Source organism: Symphalangus syndactylus, chromosome 2 (assembly GCF_028878055.3).
Source record: "Symphalangus syndactylus isolate Jambi chromosome 2, NHGRI_mSymSyn1-v2.1_pri, whole genome shotgun sequence".
In the NCBI taxonomy this organism is placed as follows: Eukaryota; Metazoa; Chordata; class Mammalia; order Primates; family Hylobatidae; genus Symphalangus; species Symphalangus syndactylus.
The window spans coordinates 16,496,931-16,512,958 of NC_072424.2; the positions used below are offsets into that span (position 1 = coordinate 16,496,931).

At 41.1% G+C, this 16,028-nt stretch overlaps 1 protein-coding gene across 18 annotated transcripts in view; it reads left to right on the top strand.

The window, feature by feature from the left end:
- The window catches only part of ATE1 (arginyltransferase 1), a 193,219-nt gene that overhangs the window by 16,724 nt on the left and 160,467 nt on the right, over window positions 1-16,028 (top strand). For 6 of the 18 annotated variants that reach the window (XM_055246887.2, XM_063625316.1, XM_055246878.2 and 3 more), the window contains 4 exons: window positions 2,036-2,281; window positions 10,539-10,768; window positions 13,155-13,283; window positions 14,188-14,316. In XM_055246887.2, the coding sequence (XP_055102862.2) occupies window positions 2,036-2,281; window positions 10,539-10,768; window positions 13,155-13,283; window positions 14,188-14,316 (734 nt within the window). The remainder of the gene's footprint in view (window positions 1-2,035; window positions 2,282-10,538; window positions 10,769-13,154; window positions 13,284-14,187; window positions 14,317-16,028) is intronic. The other 12 variants (XM_063625365.1, XM_063625372.1, XM_055246917.2 and 9 more) reach the window with 3 other exon arrangements.

Consider the following 16,028-nt stretch of genomic DNA (forward strand, 5'->3'; position numbering starts at 1 on the left):
TGAGGCAGGCAGATCGTGAGGTCAGGAGATCGAGACCATCCTGGCTAACATGGTGAAACCCTGTCTCTACTAAAAATACAAAAAATTAGCTGGGCGTGGTGGCAGGCACCTGTAGTCCCAGCTACTCGGGAGGCTGAGGCAGGAGAATTGCTTGAACCTGGGAGGCAGAGGTTGCAGTGAGCTGAGATTGTGCCATTGCACTCCAGCGTGGGTGACAGAGCGAGACTCCATTTCAACAACAACAACAAAAAATTAGCTGAGCTTGGTGGTGCACGCCTGTAGTCCCAGCTACTCGGGAGGCTGAGGCACAAGAATCAGGGAGGTCAAGGCTGCAGTGAGCCAAGATCCGGCCACTGCACTCCAGCCTAGGTGACAGAGCAAGACTCTGTCTCCACCAAAAAAAATAAATAAATAAAAAAGGAATTAGGTTCTGAGTTGGAAAAATGAACATGGAAATAAGCATTGAAGATGCTGTCCATTTGTAAATTGGTGGTTGCCTTTCCTTTTTTTTTTTTGGAGATGGAGTCTTGCTCTGTCGCCTGGGCTGGAGTGCAGTGGCTCAATCTCGGCTCACTGCAACCTCCACCTCCCAGGTTCAAGGCATTCTCTTGTCTCCGCCTCCCAAGTAGCTGGGACCACAGGCACCCGCCACCATGTCCGGCTAATTTTTTTGTATTTTTAGTAGAGACAGGGTTTCACTGTGTTGGCCAGGCTGGTCTCGAACTCTTGACCTCGTGATCTGCCCGCCTTGGCCTCCCAAAGTGCTGGGATTACAGGTGTGAGCCACCACGTCCGGCCGCCTGTCTTTCTTTTGTAGTGTTTATATTTGGTTCTTTATTTGACTTGTTATAGGCTTCCGAATTATCTGTGCGTGGAACTTAATTCTTAGGAGTGATGTACTCATTAGGGTACAGGAATAAACAGCCATGACAAAAAGATACCAAAATGCAGTAACTAAAAGAAAGATAAAAGTCTGTTTCTTTCAGGGCTGGATGCGGTGGCTCACACCTGTAGTCCCAGCACTTTGAGAGGCCAAGGCAGGCGGATCATGAGGTCAGGAGATCGAGACCATCCTGGCTTACACAGTGAAACCCTGTCTCTTCTAAAAATACAAAAAATTAGCCGGCCTTCGCCGGGTGTGGTGGTTCACGCCTGTAATCCTGGCACTTTGGGAGGCTGAGGCGGGTGGATCATGAGGTCAGGAGATTGAGACCATCCTGGCTAACACGGTGAAACCCCATCTGTACTAAAAATGCAAAAAATTAACCGGGCATGGTGGTGGGCGCCTGTGGTCCCAGCTACTCGGGAGGCTGAGGCGGGAGAATGGCGTGAACCCGGGAGGCGGAGCTTGCAGTGAGCCGAGATCGCACTCCTGCACTCCAGCCTGGGCGACAGAGTGAGACTCCTCAAAAAAAAAAAAAAAAAAAAAAAAAGTCTGTTTCTTTCCTCACATAACAGTTCAGTGTGGGTGTTCTAGGTTGGCGTACAACTCTTCTCCCCACCAGCCCTTCTGGGCTTTTCTTTAACATGTGATTTCCCAGGTTGCTCTGGTTTTTACTAATCCAGCCATTGTGGGGAAGGGTAGAAGTTCAGGGTCGCAAGTTTCCTTTAAAACTAGTGAGGCACAATTGGACGTATCAATTGTGTTATGTTCGATTGGCAGGAACTTGGTCACCACTTGTAAAGGGACTGGCAGTACATTCCCCTACTAGGGTGCCACAGGTTGTTTTTTTTTTTTTTTTTTAATTTACTGTAGAGATAGTGTCTCACTATGTTGCCCAGGCAGGTCTTAAACTCCTGGCCTCAAGCAGTCCTCCTGTGTTGGCCTCCCAAAGAGCTGGAATTACAGGCATGAACCACCATGCCCAGCTGTGCCAGTCTTAAGTGCAGCTCTCTTATTTTGGAGGATGAGAATGGATTTGGTGGACAGATAGTAATTCTGCCACAATGGATAATAGGAGCATTGTATTTCTGTATTTACCTAACTGTGTCAAATAACCCAGCTGATGGATTTTTAATTTCTTCTGATTTGTAGATGAGCCCATGGATTCCACAATGGATGATGCTGTTGCGGGTGACTTTGCATTGATAAATAAATTGGATATACAGTGTGATCTTAAAACACTCAGTGATGACGTCAAAGAGAGTTTAGAGAGTGAAGGAAAAAATTCAAAGAAAGAAGAACCTCATGAATTACTTCAGTCACAAGATTTCGTAGGAGAGAGGTTGGGCTCTGGTGAACCATCACATTCAGTTAAAGTTCACACAGTTCCTAAGCCAGGTAGTAAAGATTTTTGATACCAAGTCCTATTCACGGCTTTGCTTTTTGCTTAGTCATTTTAAACCCTGGGTCTTTCCATCAGCCAAAAGGATGACTTAGGCATGCAATCTGTAAAACAGAACCCTGCTTTGTTTATTATTGCCTAGAATTAGATGGACAAATCATGCCTTTTACAAACTACTGTGCTTAAAGAGCCTGCAACAAGAGCCTTATCCCTAAATACAGATATTTTCAAAGAGTTCCATTTCTACTTACTACTTTAGGGCCTTACGGGGTTGAGAATCAAATTTTTCTCAGTGAAAAGGAGTGATAAACATTATTTTAGCATTAAGTGAGACAACATGAATTATAGGTATTATGTCCAAAATACAGACATTATAAAATTCTTCAGTTTATCATTAAATTTTTTAATGTAATTTTAGTGTATTCTAGTTTTAAAATGTCCAGATTTTGATGTTTAACTTTGCCTTTAATCAGGTAAGATTTTTTTTATGTTATTACTTATAAAAGAATTAGGCTTAAAAAGTTTATCCAGTATTAAATGAGTTTAATATGTGTGTGTATGACTCTTAAAATTATTTCATAAAATATGAAGTTGGATGGTTATTAGTTTATTAGATGGTCTCAGCTTTTGAATTAGTTCTTATACTTATGCAAAATGATCCAAGGGAAAGATTTTTAGTACTATTTTAGTTTTTCTTGTCTAAACTATGTTACACATGTTAAAGTAGAGAAAATTCTCCATTTGCAATTTTATTGAATAGTTTTTTTACATAAGGTTTTCATGTTAAGTTGATTTTGGTCTGAGATTTCATCCTAATTAATACTAATAGTTCAAGAAAATATTTATTTTTTAATTTGAGACAGGGTCTTGCTCTGCTGCCTAGGCTGCAGTGAAGTGGCGTGATCATAGCTCACTCCAGCCTTGAGCTCCTGGGGCCAAGTGATCCTCTTGCCTTAGGTTCCTGAGTAGGTAGGAGTACAGGAGCTTGTCACCATGCCTAGCTATTTTAAAATTTTTTGTAGAGACAGGGTCTCACTATATTATACAGGCTGGTCTCCAACTCCTCACCTAAAGTTATCCTCCCACCCTGGCCTCCCAAAGTGCTGAGATTATAGGCGTGAGCCACTGTGCCCAGCTCCCAGTGAAATATTTTGAATAATTTAGACAGTTTCTTTCAACTATTTCTCTCTTGGGTATAGGGTCAATTCTTTTATTATTTTTTAGTAAAATTACTTATAATTTGTCAATTTAAAAAATCTTCGTTATTCAAACATAGATGAACGTAGATTGAATAGTATAATCCATTTCCAGGTACTCTGCCTGCATTTGAAACAATTACTGACTCATGTCATAGACACTCTTGTTTCATCTAGTTCCCCCTTCCAAAATTATATTGAAGCAAATCCCAGACAGTGCTATCCTGTATTTCAGAATACGCTTCTAAAAGATAAGAACTTTGAACAAGCATATTCACAATACTATTATTATACTTGAATAAAATTTCTCAATGCCATTGAATAGTGTTCAAATTCCAATTTTTAAACATTTGTTTGTGTCAGGATCCAGATAATGTCCACATATTGTGATTGTTGATACATTTAAAAAATCTCTTTTGGCCAGGCGTGGTGGCTTACACCTGTAATCCCAGCACTGTGGGAGACTGAGGCAGGTGGATTGCCTGAGCCCAGGAGTTCGAGACCAGCCTGGACAATATGGTGAAACCCGTCTGTACTAGAAATACAAAATATTAGCCAGGTGTTATGGTGCATGCCTGTAGTCCCAGCTACTTGGGAGGCTGAGGTGGGAGGGTCACCTGAGCTTGGGAAGTCGAGGCTGCAGTGAGCTGAGATCGTGCCTCTGCACTCTAGCCTGGGTGACGAGAATGAGACCCTGTCTCAAAACAACAACAACAATCTCTTTTGTTCTAGAGGTTCCCCTTCCATCGTTCCCCAACTGGATTGTTTGTCTTGGGTTGTGTGTTCTACTTTCTATATCTGACAGGTTATGTTGCAGTTTAACATGTTCCTCTGCCCGCTTATAAATTGATAGTTGGATATAGAGCCTTGGTCAGATTCTAGGCTAAATTTTCTTTTGTTTATTTTTTTGCGGTGGGGTGGGGGGCAGGTCTTAATCAGATTTGAGTTTGAATTATTTGAGGATGGGCGAGATCACTTCATGGGTGTTAGAGTGGTCTTTCAGGAGACGTGTGATGTCTGGGTGCTTCTCTTTTTGTTAGTGCTAATAGTCATGGATGTTCCATGCTTCAATTCATTTATTAGATACTGTATCATTTCTTCATTTCCTGGCTGGCTGGACTGCTTCTATAAAGACATTCTTCCCCTCGTCTGTTTGCTTCTCATAAAAACCCATAGCAAAGGCAGGATATATTTTTTTTTTTTTTTTTTTTTTGAAAGAATCTCACTCTGTCGCCTACCCTGGAGTGCTGTGGCATGGTCTTGGCTCACTGCAACCTCCGCCTTCCAGGTTCCAGTGATTCTCCTGCCACAGCCTTCAGAGTATCTGGGATTACAGGTGCGTGCCACCACGGCTGGCTAATTTTTTGTATTTTTAGTAGAGACGGGGTTTAGCCGTGTTGGCTAGGCTGGTCTCGAACTCCTGACCTCAGGTGATACACCCGCCTTGGCCTCCCAAAGTACTGGGATTACAGGAGTGAGCCAGCGCACCCGGTTGGTAGGATACATTCTTGATTCCTTCTTTTTATTTATCATTTTTCAAAATAACATCTAACAGTGACCAGTTAGTTTTCTTTTTGGTATCATTGGGAACTCATGGATCTGAACATCATGCTGTTGCAATCTGTTGCTCCTCTGAGAGCTTCTGTAAGTTGGCTTTTGAGGCCTTTCGACATAATCCTGGTAGTCTTTGACAGCTTCCTTGCTATCTGGCATGATGTTACGCTCCTGGAGCATCTTGTATAGGCATTTCTTCGAGCAGTTGTGGTTCGTTTTAGTGGGAAATCGTATTTGGAGACCACACACTAGATTAGGAGTGCACATTATTGCTGCTGGCTAGGTCATTGTTTTCTAGGCTTCGTTGGCAAACAGACTTACGAAGTTATGAGTTCATACTGATATTTCCAGTTCAAATTCAGGACTACAGCATTTTAATCTTTTTTTTTTTTCGAGACGGAGTCTCGCTCTGTCACCCAGGCTGGAGTGCAGTAGTGTGATCTTCGCTCACTGCAAGCTTCACCTACCGGGTTCACGCCATTCTCCTGACTCAGTCTCCCTAGTAGCTGGGACTACAGGCGCCCGCCACCATGCTAATTTTTTGTATTTTTAGTAGAGATGAGGTTTCACCATGTTAGCCAGGATGATCTCGACCTCCTGACTTCGTGATCCATCCGCCTCGGCCTCCCAAAGTGCTGGGATTACAGGTGTGAGCCACTGTGCCTGGCCGCATTTTAATCTTTTTCTTTATTTTTTTTTTGACACAGCCTCACTCTGTTGCCCAGGCTGGAGTGTAATGGCGCGATCTCGGCTCACTGCAACCTCTGCCTCCTGGGTTTAAGTGATTCTCCTACCTCAGCCTCCTGAGTAGCTGGGACTACAGGTGTGCACCACCACACCTGGCTAATTTTTGTACTTTTAGGTACTTTTAGTAGAAATGGGGTTTTACCATGTTGGCCAGGCTGGTCTCGAACTCCTGGCCTCAAGTGATCCACCTGCCTCAGGCTCCCAAAGTGCTGGGATTACAGGCATGAGCCACTGCACCCGGCCATACATTTTTATCTTTTTCTTTTTTTTTGATGTTTGTAGTTTCTTCTGCACTGAGAAACCTAGTTCTCAAGAACACTGAGGATGGTAAAATTAGAATATCACACATTAACCTTTTGCTTTTTCCCGTATTACACAGTTTTAGAATAACAACCTTACTTCCAGCAGTATGGTTACTGAAACATTAAAAACTATTTTTGCAGGGTTTTAATTTTTTTCCGTTAAGATATCTTTCACTAAAAATCTGAGACTATTTAAAAATCCTTGGATTTTGGCTGGGCTCAGTGGCTCACACCTGTAATCCCAGCACTTTGGGAGGCCAAGACAGGTGGATCACCTGAGGTCAGGAGTTCGAGACCAGCCTGGCCAGCATGGTGAAACCCCATCTCCATTAAAAATACAAAAATTAGCTGGGAGTGGAGGTGTGTGTCTGAAATTCCAGCTCCTCAGGAGGCTGAGGCAGGAGAATTGCTTGAACCCCGGGGGCAGAGGTTGCAGTGAGCTGAGATCACGCCACTGCACTCCAGCCTGGGCGACAGAGTGAGGCTCCATCTCAAACAAACAAAAAACCTTGGATTTTTTTTTTTTTTCGGAATCTGCAAAAGCAAACCTGCATTTCCTGTTTATTTTTTTTTTTTTTGAGACAGGGTCTTACTCTGTCTCCCAGGCTAGAGTGTAGTGACACAATCAGGACTCACTGTAGCCTTGACCTCCTAGGCTCAAGCAATTTTCTCACCTCAGCCACTGGAGTACTTGGGACTACCAGTACACGTCACTACACCTGGCTAATTTTTTGTATTTTTAGTAGAGATCGGGTTTTGCCATATTGTTCAGGCTGGTCTTGAACTCCTAGACTCAGGTGATCTGCCTGCCTCAGCCTCCCAAAGTGTTGGGATTACGGGCGTGAGCCACCACACCTGGCCTAAAAAAGTTGATTTGTAGAGATGAGGTCTTGCTGCTTGCCCAGGCTGCTCTGGAACTCCTGTGCTTAAGGAGTATTCTCACTTTGGCCTCCCGAAGTGCGGGGATTTACAGACATGAGCCATCATGGCTAGCTTGCATTTCCATTTTAATTGAAAAAATATTACAAGTCTATTCTCTTGGACTTAATTAGAAATTATGTAGGTCTCCTAAACTCTATTTAAATCACCTGGGACTAACCTGGAATTCTTGAGTTGCTTTGAACCTCTGTGGGTGCAGGGTTGGTATAGTGTACTGATTTTACACTGATGATCTATTTTCATTCTGTTGAAGGAACTTACTGACCTGGGAGGTTTGTATCCCCTGATATGCTGAAATCCTACTTTTTTTTTTCTTTTTTTTTTTGGAGACAGAGTCTCGCTGTGTTGCTTAGGCCTGGAGTGCAGTGGTGTGATCTTGGTTCACTACAGCGTCCACCTCCTGGGTTCGAGCCATTCTCCTGCCTCAGGTTTCCCAAGTAGCTGGGACTGCAGGTGCACGCCAACACTCCCGGCTAATTTTTTGTATTTTTAGTAGAGAAAGAGTTTCACCATGTCGGCCAGGTTGGTCTCAAACTTCTGACCTCAGGTGATCCGCCCGTCTCGGCATTCCAAAGTGCTGGGATTACAGGCGTGAGCCACTGAGCCCTGCCTGAAATCCTACTTTCCATTGTAGTAACGTAGTATACAAATGTAGAGCAAAACAATCATGAGAAGACTTACCTAGTCCAGTGACTTAATTAGTGTAAAGACGATACAGGTAGTCAGTCCTTCATAAAAATGCTGAAAATGTGTGTTTCTAATTCATGTTAGTTTTAAATTTGCTTATAATTTTGTAACTTCTGTAGGGAATGTAATTTTCAGTATAGAAAATGGAAGATTTTGAAAATTACTATTTATGGAATGTTTATATAGGTAAAACATTATTTTAGATATTGGTAATACAAATAATAGCTAATAATAATAGTTAACCCTAATTGAATGGTAGTTAATTTTTTATGAGCTGCACAGGTATTAACTCATTTAATCCTCACAGGAACTCTATAGGTAGGACTGGTTTTTTTCTTGTACAGACAGGGAAACGTGTCCAAGGTCATCTAGCCAAGTGACAGAGCCTTGTCCATGACCTCAGGCAGCTTGTGTCGGAGTGTGTGTGCTCAGAGCAAATTTGAGAAAAGACACAGTCTGTAGTCCAAGAAAAGTAATTCTGTTAGGCAGTAGAGGAATAGTTATAGAAATGGTCTTTTGTTACCTGGTTCAGACTTATATAACTTAGGCTTATTCAAGTCATTTTTTAATAAGTAAACTTTATTTTTAGTCAGAAAACATGTTAATGAAGTTGTGATACAGTCTCAACTGTTTGTGAACTCACTATTTTCTCATCAGATTGGTTTTCATTTGATCAGCTTATGGTCTCAGTCAAGTCCTTTAACCACTCTAGGTTTTGATTTTCTTCTCTTTAAAAACTGAATTTGCTAGTTTTATAAACCTTTTTTTTGCTGACTTTTATATGGTTTGTGAGTATCCTGTTTTGGGATCTGTTTTTTTTTTTTTTTGAGACTGAGTCTCGCTCTGTCACCCAGGCTGGAGTGCAGTGGCGCAATCTGAGCTCACTGCAACCTCCACCTCCTGGGTTCAAGCAATTCTCTTGCCTCAGCCTCCCAAGTAACTGGGACTACAGGCGTGCGCCATCATGCCTGGCTAATTTTTTTAATATTTAGTAGAGACAGGGTTTCACCGTGTTAGCCAGGATGGTCTCTATCTCCTGACCTTGTGATTCGCCCACCTCGGCCTCCCAAAGTGCTGGGATTACAGGCGTGAGCCACTGCGCCCGGCTGTTTTGGGATCTTAAACACCTTATTTCTTTAATATCTTCTAAAAAATTACTAGCATAATATTCATTGTTGGAAAATTTGGCCAGGTGTGGTGGCTCACGCCTGTAATCCTAGCACTTTGGGAGGCCAAGGTGGGCGGATCACGAGGTCAGGAGTTCGAGACCAGCCTGACCAGCATGGCAAAACTCCATCTCTATTGAAAATACAAAAAATTAGCCAGGCATGGTGGTGCACACCTGTAGTCCCAGCTACTCAGGAGGCTGAGGCAGGAGAATTGCTTGAATGGTCCGGTAGGCAGAGGTTGCAGTGAGCTCAGATTGCGCCACTGCACTCCAGCCTGCGTGACAGAGTGAGACTCTGTCTCAAAAAAAAAAAAAAAAAAAGAAAATTTGGAGAAAAGAGAACACTACCAAAAAAGGGAAATCCTTTCTCTGTTTCTGAAACAAAGTAAAATGACTGTTACCATGATGTCTTCTTTTCAGGTTTTTTTCTAAGTATTTTTATTTAGTTTATAATAGTAAAAATTTTTTTATTTTAAAGGGATGTCAGTTTGATATTTAGTCTTTTAATTAGAACAAAACTCTGATTAACTACAACTGAACTAATGAGACCCAAATACCTGCAGTATTTGGAGAAAGACACAGATACCTTCAACTAAGCAAGGATTCCTTTTTTGTTTTTTGAGACAGAGTCTCACTCTGTCGACCAGGCTGGAGTGCAGTGGTGCCATCTCAGCTCAGCACAACCTCTGCCTCCCGGGTTCAAGTTTTTCTAATGCCTCAGCCTCCTGAGTAGCTGGGATTATAGGTGTGTGCTACCACACCTGGCTGATTTTTGTATTTTTAGTAGAAATGGGGTTTCACCATGTTGACCAGGCTGGTGTTGAACTCCCAACCTCAGGTGATCTGCCTGCCTTAGCCTCCCAAAGTGCTAGAATTACAGCTGTGCAAGGATTCTTTTAATTTAAAAAAACCTGTCAGTGTTTGTGCTGGGATCATTATTCCTTTACACCTGGTTCCTAAGTATTTATGTTACCAGTGGTTTCAGAGAAATGTCCCTCAGAAATGTTGGGCAGAGATAGCAGTGTCCTTTTAATGCAGAAGGTACTTTGATTTGATTGTGTTCTTCCTCACAAAGGCAGAGAAGTGGATGAATTTTTTTTTAAAAAAAGATATTCAGGCCGGGCCTGGTGGCTCACGCCTGTAATCTCAGCACTTAGGGAGGCCAAGGCGGGTGGATCACGAGGTCAGGAGTTTGAGACCAGTCTGGCCAACATGGTGAAACCCCATCTCTACTGAAAATACAAAAATTAGCCGGGCATAGTGGCACACACCTGTAGTCCCAGCTACTCAGGAGGTTGAGGCAGGAGAATCGCTTGAACCCGGGAGGCGGAGGTTGCAGTGAGCCGAGATCATGCCATTGCACTCCAGCCTAGGTGACAGAGTGAGACTCTGTCTCAAAAAGAAAGAAAAAAAAGATTTTCAGCAGTAAGAGCCACCTTGGAAAGTTTCTGTGCTATTTACTTTCTCTAGCAACTCCCACTTCTAAGGTAGAATTTTAGATCCACTTACAGCTCTGTATCGGGATCCTCTGAAACATCTACCCCAAAGCTAGCCTAACCATTGAAATTCTTTGGACTTACACTGTAGAATCTTTGAAACATGTGAAAAAACTTTGCTAAAACCAAATGTGATTGGTCTAATATTTAAAAATTCTTTTTAGGCAAAGGGGCTGATTTGAGTAAGCCTCCATGTCGAAAAGCAAAGGAAATCCGGAAAGAAAGGAAAAGGTTAAAACTAATGCAGCAGAACCCAGCTGGAGAACTTGAGGGTTTCCAGGCTCAAGGTCACCCACCATCTTTGTTTCCACCAAAGGCTAAATCCAACCAGCCCAAATCACTCGAAGATTTAATTTTTGAATCTTTACCAGAGAATGCTTCACACAAGTTAGAGGTACTTTGGAGGACTTTTGTTGTTTGTTTGATTATGTTTTTTTTTTGTTTGGCCATGTTGTTTATTTTTATTTGAAGTTCTAATCAGTTGATGTTTTGCTAATTAAATAATGAGAATTTAAAAGAAATTAAAGAGAACTGGGAAGAAGTAACATTTGTATTTACTAAATTAACTGCTGTTTGAGAGAAACTCCTTTTTTTTAAAAGACTTTTTGAGAATAGTTGCCACTAAACTTGTGAAAACAGTGTCAATTTTAGCATGCTACCTTGATTGAAATTTAATAGTTAAAATGAAAGAAATACTCTTTAAAATTGTGTTTTTAGCAGTTTTGGTTTAGATAGTGAAAGACAGTAGATTGCACAAGGCAAATCACTATTTTATCCATTATAATATTCTGATCTTGGTAAAGACAGCAAATGGTGTCATATACATAAGCCAGCAGTTAGGAATTATCTAAATAGAGCTAAATTGTACTGCTGAAATCCTCTCTCATTAGTGCCAAAACTAATTTGGGCATAATATAAATACTTTAGAGCCAAATTCCTCCTTTTTTCCAAATTTATTTACATTTCTAGATCAGATCAAGATTTCTCAGTATTAGTTTCTTACATATAAAATTCAAAAACAAGGGCTGGATGTGGTGGCTCACACCTGTAATCCTAGCACTTTGGTAGGCTGAGGCGGGTGGATCTCTTGAGGTCTGGTGTTTGAGATCAGCTTGGCCAACACAGTGAAACCCCGTCTCTACTAGAATATAAAAATTAGCCGGGCATGGTGGCACTCACCTGTAATCCCAACTCCTAGGGAGGCTGAGACACGAGAATTGCTTGAACTCAGGAGGTGGAGGTTGTAGTGAGCTGAGATCATACCACTGCACTCCAGCCTGAGCAACAGAGCAAAAGTCTGTCTCAAAAAAATTCAAAAACATTAGCCATAATGATTTTTATCTTATTCTCATATGTGATTAGTAACTGGTCAGCCTTTGAATTTTATAGCTTACTATCATCTAAAAATATCACTTATCACTAAAGTCCTGATAATAAAAATTAACTTTCATGCATTCTAAGCCTTAATTCAATATATGTATTATCGGACATAGAATTTAGCTTTTTTTTTTTTTTTGAGACGAAGTTTCACTCTTGTTGCCTAGGCTGGGGTGCAATGGCGCGATCTCAGCTCACTGCAACCTCCGCCTCCGGGGTTCAAGCGATTCTCCTGTCTCAGCCTTCTGAGTAGCTGGGATTACAGGTGCCCACCACTGTGCCCGCCTAATTTTTGGTATTTTTAGTAGAGACAGGGTTTCACCATGTCGGCCAGGCTGGTCATGAACTCCTGACCTCAGGTGATGCGCCTGCCTCGGTCTCCCAAAGTGCTGGGATTACAGGTGTGACTACCTCGCCCGGCCATATTTTAGCTTTTATAACTCCTTGGCTACTCTGATTTGGATACAGATTTTTTGTTCTTCCAAAATTGTAAACAGAGTTGAATACACTACTTAAAATATTTTACAAGGTGTCTTTTATCTTTTGATCATAAATAGTAATGTATTCAGGGGGCCAAGCACGCTTAACATTACAGTTCTCCAGTGGTTACTTTTACTTTTTGAATGTAATGATACTCAGGATGTATAGAGATCTTTTACCACTGGGTGTCGCTCTTTCTTCACAGAATTACCTCTCACGGCACACATGTCAAGTTTCCAGTTGTTTTCGTTGCATTGCATTTGACTGTTTTACTGTTCTGTTTTGCTAATACATTTTAAGTGGCTAGTAAATAATGTTAAAGTAAATGTTAGCCATTACTGCATGCAATTACTGTTTTAAACTTATCCTTATTTTACAAGGTTACTTGACCAAGATGGTGACATTGTAAGATTTGAAGGAATGTGACTTCAGAGTCATGGTTGTTAACTATGCTATGAAGTAGGAAAACTTTATGAGGTCTTTTTAACTTAAACAGTAGAGTTTTAAGTTGAGGGTTAGCAATGATGAATGAGTGTCCAAAAAGTGTATTCGTACTTTTAGTCTTTCTTAGAGTTACTGGTAGTTGTGCACAGCTAGAGGGTATTTGTGTGTGTGTCGTGTGTGCATGAGTGCTGGAAATACTCTGCCAGTTTACAGTAGAGGCAGGCTTACATAATTCAGTCATGAAAGCTGAGGCTTAGAGTTTAGAGGGGATCCTCCTCTGTCTTCTTAATGAGTCTATAAGTTACAAAAATAACTTTTTTCTTTGTTTACTAACTGGTTGGTTTTTAATATCAAAATATTTAGGTGCTTTAATAATTGTTGAAACTTGGTTTCTTGGATGGGAGTTACTGTTAATGCATATTCCACAGAATGAATAAATGAATGAATTAGTGAACTTGTTTTTTTAACTGCTTCTGAAGGTGAGGGTGGTGAGATCATCTCCACCAAGTTCGCAGTTCAAAGCCACACTTCTGGAGTCTTACCAGGTCTATAAACGTTACCAGATGGTTATTCACAAGAACCCACCTGATACGCCAACCGAAAGCCAGGTCAGCAGGCCAAGTGTAATTTTCCTGTGCAAACAGAGCTTTCCCTTCCACTTAATATCATTTAATGAAATCTTGGTTTATTTGTGTTACATTTTATTTGTGTTCAATTTGCAGCATATCTGCAAAGACCTAAGACAGAATTAATGGACATTCTGAAAGTGCAAATTTTACCTAGTGCCATATTAAGTACCAGCCATGTATAATTTCAGAGTCAAAGTAACATGTAAAATTATTTAAAGTCACTATTTTAGATGCATTTATCTAAAAGATAGTAATAGAGCTGTAAAGTAAAATACCTATGAGGAAGACTCAGGAAACTTTATATTTTTATGGTAGATACATACTTTGCCTAACATGATTTTAATGCTTTATCTGTATTTGAAAGATGTATGTAGAAAGAATTGATCCCAATTAAATTATTCTTTATTAATGTGCTACCCTTGCACAATTGAGTGGGACTAAAAAAGGAAGATAGTAAAACATTTTAATAGAAGAACTCATATGCTAATAATTTTGTAAGTTAAATGACCCAAGAAAAATCTGTAAAGGAAAAAAGCTTAAAACACTTAGTGTAAGTAGAGGTGGCAAAAGTAGCGATCATCACCATGATTAACAACAATATTGACTCTAGTTTATGCAGAAAACTACAGTTAGTGGAGAGTGAGAAAAAAAAGAAGAACAAATTGTTGGCTCTTATGAGTTTGAGATTTTCATAAGTTTTAGTACAGTTAGCACTTCAGTCTCTGCGCCCGTCCGCCTCGTCTAGGGTTTCTTTTCATGACAAATTTCCAGTTTGAGCTTTGGCGTGGATTTGCAGAGATCTTACTCTAGCCTCACCTTCAGAAGCATATCATCAGTTAGAGATGTTTCAATAGCATTTGCTTGTATTTTCCTTGCTCTGAAGGTGAGGTTAGTACCTGTCTCCTTTGAGGACCCAGAGTTCAAGTCGTCTTTCAGCCAGTCCTTTTCTTTGTATGTCAAGTATCAAGTGGCCATACACCAGGATCCACCCGATGAATGTGGGAAGACTGAGGTATTGTTTGTTAACTGTTGTTCTCTATGTTGATAAGGTTGTCTGGGAAGAAGTATAATATATGCCATTTTCTTACTTGTCAGGTGGAGCTGATGACCCTTTCAGTGTGTATTACTGAGCTTCCGTGAACACTCACATGAATCATACATGTGAGCATTTTAAATCCTTAGAAAAAAGGATTGCAAATTCAGGATGCGTTCTTAGTGTTTTCTCTAGGAACCTGAAGGTAGTGGTTTATATGGTCAGTCATCCACCCTAGGTTAACAGTCATTTACTGAGTACCCATCGTGTGCCAGACTGTGCACCACAGAACAAAAGGAGGAATCTCTGTCTTCAAGAAATTGATAATCAAATGGGAAAGACAGACCAATAGGCAAAAATATCATAACAACAAGTGAATTAGAAAGAAATACCTACACCTAACCTACCGAACATCATAGCTTAGCCTCACCTGCTTTAAACATGCTCAGAACACTTATAATCTGCAGTTAAGCAGAATCATCTAACACAAAGCCGATTTTATAATAAAATGTTGAATATCTCATGTAATTTATTGAATACTGTACTGAAAGTGTAAAACGGAATGGTTTTGCGTCATTGTAAAGTTGAAAAAGCATAAGTCCAACAATTATAAGTTGGGGACCTTCTGTTAGATATAATATGATTTAATGGGCATTTATTGAGGGTCTGTCTTTCTCAGGCTTGGGATATTGAAATGAATGAGATGGCATCATTGTCACAGTAGAACCATGACATGTTGGAAGAAAGAGGCCAACAGATGCAGAAGAATTAGAGTTTTGATTTTTTGACTGCTTTTGTTTTTTTAATGACACAATGTGTAAGCTAAAAAGAGAGGGTTAATACGACAGGAGTTAATGCTGCATGTTCCCTGAGAAAGGGCTCACTTCCCAGATCCCCCAGAGTCTTCTGGTTAAAGTGTCATTTGCAGACCTGCAGCATCAGCAGTACCTGGAACACAGACTCTCAGTCCTATTCATTCAACATCTACATTTTTTTTTTTTTTGAGACAGAGTCTTGCTCTGTCGCCAGGCTGGAGTGCAGTGGCGTAATCTCTGCTCACTGCAACCTCCACCTCCCGGGTTCAAGCAATTCTCCTGCCTCAGCCTCCTGAGTAGCTGGGAATACAGGTGCGTGCCACCACAGCCGTCTGATTTTTATATTTTTAGTAGAGATAGGGTTTCACCATGTTGGCTAGATTGGTCTCGATCTCTTGACCTTGTGATCCTCCTCCTTGGCCTCCCAGAGTGCTGGGATTACAGGCATGAGCCACCGTGTCCGGCCAGAATCTACATCTTAAACTGGGTTTCCAAAGGATTCAGATGCACATTTCAGTTTTGAGAAGCTATGTCCTAGGTTCCCTGTTGATCCATGCCACTGTGGGTGATAGCATTTGCAGATAGTAAGGAATCTGCTAGGCCTAGGAAGCTTCCTTTGATATTCTCAGGGGGTCTTTTTCCTTTCTGAACTTTCCTTCTTCCTACTGCTCTGGAGATGATGCCTTTCTACCTCTCTGCTTAGCAGGTAGGAATAGTTGGACAAAATGTTTCTGTGGCCCGGTGTGTTTATTCAAGACTTCCCCAGGAGCTTCTCCTAGTAGGCTTCAGGCCTCTGGGAAGTCCCTTTATGCAGACTTAGAGCAGCACTAAAGGCATTCATAGTCTGAATTGGGGTGGTAGACAGGTATGCAATTC